At 54.4% G+C, this 6,085-nt stretch overlaps 1 protein-coding gene across 1 annotated transcript; it reads left to right on the plus strand.

The window, feature by feature from the left end:
- Positions 1-713: 713 nt before the first annotated feature.
- On the plus strand, positions 714-5,731 carry LOC103061927 (potassium voltage-gated channel subfamily A member 5). The gene is given in 13 exon segments (XM_007445514.3): positions 714-753; positions 3,869-4,519; positions 4,522-4,576; positions 4,578-4,646; positions 4,648-4,697; positions 4,700-4,762; positions 4,765-4,849; positions 4,851-4,945; positions 4,948-5,030; positions 5,033-5,159; positions 5,162-5,469; positions 5,472-5,499; positions 5,502-5,731. Coding segments are annotated over 13 exon segments (1,884 nt in total).
- Positions 5,732-6,085: the final 354 nt, after the last annotated feature.

The raw sequence follows: 6,085 nt of genomic DNA on the forward strand, positions 1-6,085 counted from the left end.
GGCAGATGAGCCCCTTCTGCAGCAGGCGGCGGCCGCTTTGTCCTCAGACGGTGCATTTTCCATTGCCTCTGCGAGTGTCCTCCGCCTGCCCTTCTCTCCTCTTGTCAAACTCTCTGCTGAGCTTCTCCTGCTCAGATTACAAGGAAAAGTTGATCAGGGGGGCTTGAGAAAGAGACACGGGGCAAGTTAAGTTGGCAGAGCCCTCAACAGCTTGTAGCCAATTCCAAGCACGTAGCTGTTGCCCCATAAAAGCCCTCGCCTTCTCAATCCTGTCTGACGTGGTTTCCTCTCCTTTTTCCTCCCAGACTCCACTCAGAGATTCACCCGCATCCAAAGCCATCTCTTACCCCCTTGACACTCCCTCTGCGATCCAAACATACTGCTCTCCTCCCTTGCTTGGCATTTTGCCCGTTGCTCTTTTCAGAGCTGCCCACACCCGCAAGCTAATCCCCTGCCCTCTTGCTTCAGACTCGCTAGAGCCCTGTTCAGATCCCGCTCAAAGAACGGGCACCTTTTCTCCTTCTTTTGTGCCCATGAAATGTGGTACCAAAGAGCGCCAACAGCCCTTCCGCGCGTTGCCCTTCTAAGCACTGTAACATTGCGGGGGAGAGTTTGAACATTTCTGAAAATAGCGGATACCCATGGAAATGAGCCAGCATCCTTAACTGCGTGGTGAACAGTTGACGGATCCTGAGAGGGATCTGTTGACGAGCATGGAGAACTCGCCGCAGCCCTTGCCCCTTTCAAAAGAAGGTGAGCTGTGGGTGAGGCCGGGGCATGGAGAAATCAGGGCTTCCCACGCGTCTATAGGTAACTCTCAGGCAGAGCCTGACTTGGTCTTTCGTGCAGAGGAGGCAGCACCCTCAGAGTCTCACACGGACCTTCTGAAGCTGCTGCAAGTTCCTTTGAGGGAGGAATGAGCTCTGTGCGCTCAGTGGGTCATCCACGCCACCCACGGCAAATGGGGAGAGAAGAGGCTGGAAGATGCAAAGCAGAGAGGCTTCAGGCGGCCCCCCTGCCATGGGCCGCCCTTCCCCACGGCAGATCGCAAAGCACCACCTGCCATGGAGCCGGTCTCAGTAGAGGGAGATAAGCTCCCTTATGTAGACTGTTTCTAGGATCTTTTACATCCCCACTGGCTTCTTTAGGCAAACAAAGATCTGAAAAAGACATGCCTCCGTGGGCGATGTTCTTTTGATTTTTCATTTCACTGCATCTTGGCGTGAAATGTGGCAGTGATCGAAATCTGGGATGTGCAGCGCATCCTTCTCGATTGTTCCTGTGATTGTGTGATATTTTCTGTCCCAGGGAGGAATGTTGATTTCCAGACTTTTCTTGGGAAAGCATCCGGAATACTGACTATGGGAATAGCCTCTGTTCCCCGGAGGCACGACAGAGGTGTGGCTTTTCTGCGTGGCAGCCTTAAGCTACGTGACTCCTGGGTGTAAACGCGCTGGAGATCAAATTGGCTGAAGATGTCCCTTTCTGGAATCCGTCTCCTTCCTGCACTTTGGCCACATCGACGGTCTGGTGCCCCGTCCGAAGCATGCTTAACACTGTCCCCAGTTGGTGCCCCCCCCCCCGCTTGCTTACCCTGTAATCAGTGCGGGGAGAGCAAGGGCTTGTCACTTCCCTTTCTGGGGGGGGGGCGGTGGGGGCTTGGAGGAAATGACGCATCCATTGACAGGCCCCCTCCATTGACTCCCCCTCACACTGGGCATCTTTCCCTCTGGGGCATCCACTAGTTGACCAGTAAAAAGAAAAAAAACACCAGTTTTACCATTCCTCCTGACACCAGGGCTAGCAGGGAAACTGGCAGCACTCTTGTCAATTTCATTTTTCTTAAAGAAGGAAGAACTCACCTTTACCATTCTTACTGTCACTGGTAGCTCATGTCAGTTTTACCTGGTTAAAAAAGAAAGAAAGAAAGAAAGAAAGAAAGAAAGAAAGAAAGAAAGAAAGAAAGAGAGAGAGAGAGAGAGAGAGAGAGAGAGAGAGAAAGAAAGAAAGAAAGAAAGAAAGAAAGAAAGAAAGAAAGAAAGAAAGAAAGATCCACCATTTCACCACTCCATCACTAAACTTGTAAAAAGAAGGAAGTCCAATGTTTCACTATTCCAATAAACTTATTTAAGTGCAGCATTTCACTTATCTGCAGGTGAAACAAAGGAGGCGGGCACACCGGTTTGCTGGCTGAGGCACGGCTAAGATGGTGGGGAGCCCAGCACCCCATGGTTAAGACTGTGGGGGGCAGTGATCAGTGATCGGAGGGGAGGAGGGGTGGGCAGAGGATGAGGCCATCGGTTCCCGAGCTTCAGAACCAGTGCCCACAGTCCTGTGGCGGCCACCTGGCCGTGCAGATCGATCTTTTCTAAAGAAAAATTTAGCATTTTGTGAGGATCCTTCTGGAAGGGTGAAGTGAAAGAGGGAGCTTTTTGAAGAATTTGAACAAAAAATTGGAAGGACTGTGATCAAAGTTGTGATCGCTGCAGAAGACAACTAGACTGTTGCCTTTCAATGCAATTAAGAGTTTACTATATGATATGAAGCTCTTGGGAAAGTGTACACGTGTTTCCATAAATATTGCTAGGGTTACCCAGCTGCAAGAGTTTTGGGATTTGTGGCTGTAGACCCTTGCAGCATGGCAGTATGAGATTTTTCTCACTTCTTCCTGCTCGGGAAAACACTCTCCATGTGTTTGAAGCATTAAAGGGCTACTTTAGCTTGCCAGGACACCATCAAGGATGTCTTTTCTGAAGAAAACAATGAGGTGTATTTGTGGATAACTCCATTTGTCTGATAAAACAATTCTGAAGCTGGAGAAAACTAAGGCCACACCTGCAGATGTAGTTTGTGAGCCAGTCATATCACCATCATCATCTAAAGATAAATGTGCAAGAATGAAAAGAGGACAGTTTCACCCCACAAAGAGGTGAATTCCAAAACCTTGATGGAAGAAATTAAAGATTTTTTTAATAGAAGATGTTGATCTTACATACCTTTTTCAGAAACTGATTTTGAAGAAGCTGAGTCCTGTACATTGGGTAAATGGGGAATTTGGCCTAAAGTGGGAAAACAGCAGCCAACATCAATGAATGACTCGGACAGAGGCTGACTGGCTTTTGGATGAAGCCAATTTTGTGTCTGACTGGACACTAGAAGGAAATGATGGGGGCGGCGGGGGGGGGGGGGGAGATCAAAGGTAAAGAAAAATGGGTTCAGCTGCTTGATTGAAAACAGTATTTCAATTGTTAATATCAGGCATCTTAATGAATTTAAAATTGATTTGCCTGGAACCTGCCTTCCAGGAGAGAGAAGTTTTCCCGTTATGAACAACGGATGGTCGCAAGATCATAATCTGACTTCGCAGGCTCCCAGGTGCTATTTTTGGGGCGGGGGGAGGGAAGGACAAAGTAAGAAACGGCTACAGTTTTGAAGGAAGCAAGCTCTAGTGAAAAATAGAAAAAGTCCTCAAAGAACGGAGCAACTACCGTTTGAATGATATAAATAAAGGAAAGAGGAAGAAACGCGACGTATGGACGGCTGAACTTCGTCCCGGCGCAGTTTCTCGGAACGCGGGAGGTGAGCCGAGCCGAGCCGAGCCGAGCCTCCCTCCCGGCCGCCCAGCGACCCTCCGCGGAGGTCGGAAGTCTCCCCCCGGCTGGCCGCCCAGGCTCCCCTCCTCAGCCCAGCGCCTCAGTCACCCCGGCTCGAGAGCGCGCCGGCTGGGCTCGGCCCTCGCTGCCCGCGGCGCTCCCGCTCCGTCCCCCGAGAAGAGCCGCGCCTGTGCTCCAAGGAAGAAGAGGCCGCGGCCCGCGGGGCTGCTCCGTCCGGGGCTGCTCCGGGGGCTCTTCCTCGCTGGCCTAACGAGGCTCCCGGGCGGCGGCGCTTCCGGAGCCCCTGCCCCAACGTCTCCGCTGGGACGCGCTCGGCAATAAGCAGGCGCCTCTGCGCGGCCATCCTTGCGCGCAGCGGGCGCCGAGGCGCTCCGGGTCAGCGGGGCTTTGCCAACCCGAGCGGCGCGTTCAGCCCCAGCCGAGGCTCCGCCGCTCGGTCTCCGCGCTTCCTCAGGGACGGGGACTTCCCTCCCGCCGCCTCCCTCCGAGAGATGCCCTGAAGGGTCGAAGCAGCCCCCGCGTTCCTCCCTGCCTGGCCCGCCCGCCGGCCCGCCGGGGCACGAAAGCGCAGCCTCCTTGTCGTCAGGCGCCGGCGGCGCGCGGCATTTTCGGCGCGGGGTCCCTGGGCGGTGGCTGCGCTCGGGCTCCGGCGGAGAGGGCGCCACGGGCTGGCCGCCGGGCTGTGTCGCCGCCGCCGCCGCGGCAAAAGGGCGCGGCGACCGGCCCCGCAGCTGAGCCAGGGCGGACGCGCTCGGTTCCTCCTGAACGCCCCGGCCTCCGCTTCGAGACGCGGCGGGCACCTTGGACCAGCTCCCGGCGGCGCCGCCGGGCGACCCGGCCACGGGCTGCGCTACTTGGAGCCCTGCGCCACGGCGCCTTCTTCGAGCGGCCCCGGCCCGGCTTCGACGCATCCTTTCCTTCTCCAGGTCGGGCGGCGAGCTCCGCCGGCCCGCCACGTCTCCCGGCGGTCTCCACCGGCGAGGTGCCCTTCTACCAGCTGGGCGAGGCGCCCCGGCGCGGCTTCGGGAGGAGGAGAAGCGCTGCCCGCCCGCCAGTTCCGGCGCCAGGCGTGGCTCATCTTCGAGTTCCCGAGAGCTCCGGCTCGGCCCGCGGCGTCGCCGTCGTCTCGGTGCTGCTCACCCTCATCTCCATGTCACCTTCTGCCTGGAGACTGTGCCGGAGTTCCGGGACCGGCCGGCCGAGCTCCGGGGCCCCGCCGCTCAGGCACAGCCCCCTCGGGACTCTGGCGGACCCCTTCGTTGTCACTGAGACCACTTGTGTCATCTGGTTCACCTCTGAGCTCCTGGTGCGCTTCTTCGCCTGCCCCAGCAACCCAAGTTCTCCAAGGACTTCATGAACTTCATCAAGGTGGTCACCAGTACCCCTGACTTCCTCCCTCTGGGCACCCAGCTGGTCAGGAGCAGCAGAAGGGCGAGCAACCTGGAAGCAGTGGAGGCCAGCAGCAAGCCATCTCCTTGGCCATCCTGTGGGTCATCTGCCTGGTCAGGGTCTTCAGGACCTTCAAGCTGTCCAGGCACTCCAAGGGCTGCAAATCTTGGGGCAGACATTGAAAGCTAGCATGAGGGAGCTGGGTCTCCTCAACTTCTTCCTTTTCATTGGTGTGATTCTCTTCTCTAGCATGGTGTATTTTGCAGAGGCTGATGATCCTGAATCCTATTTCTCCAGCACCCCTGATGCCTTCTGGTGGGCTGGAGTCACCATGACGACAGTGGGGCATGGTGTTATGAGGCCTATCACAGTAGGTGGAACAATTGCGGGCTGCTTGTGGGCCATTGCTGGAGTGCTCACCGTTGCCCTGACTGTCCCCGTCATTGTGCCCAAGTTCAACTCCTTCTCTGCCACAGCGAGACTGACCATGAGAACCAGCCCTTCTCCAGCATGACTCTGGTAGCATTCAGGGCAGCTCGGCTGGAGGCGTGAAGAGGCAGCCCAGTAAAAACTCCAGCCAGTCAGTGGTGTGCTTGGAACGTGTTGATGGGATCCCCAGCGGGACCAGGTCTGTGGGGAAGGCCAAGATCAAAGCCAAAAGTAGTGTAGATCTTAGAGAATCCCTCTAAGCACTTTGTCTGGATTTCAGCAGGGAAACTGATTTGTAAGAAAACAAATTCCTGCTGTAATTTGGTGGGGAGGATAAATAGTGCTGTGGCTTAGTATTTTTTTTTTTTTTTAAAGTCTGGTAGCTGTTCTAAAAACACCCCTGTTAGCTGATTCTTGTTTTACTATTAATTAACTGATGGCTCAGCAGTGTCACCTGTGTATTAAACCAGGTATTTCTATTTTCAGTACGTATAGTGAAAATAGCAATGTTTATGTCATGTATGAACACATGACCTCTATATAGACTTTTAGCTACATTTCTTATTTTAAAGTAAAAACTTTTCTTGTATGTGTGAGAAGTCATATTTTCAGCATTCTAGCAGCAAATTATTGCATTGTTCTTTTGGTGAGGA

The sequence above is a fragment of the Python bivittatus genome, unplaced genomic scaffold, assembly GCF_059951505.1.
Source record: "Python bivittatus isolate LINGU-HERP-01145 unplaced genomic scaffold, Pbiv_v1 ctg000010_np1212, whole genome shotgun sequence".
NCBI classification, from domain to species: Eukaryota; Metazoa; Chordata; class Lepidosauria; order Squamata; family Pythonidae; genus Python; species Python bivittatus.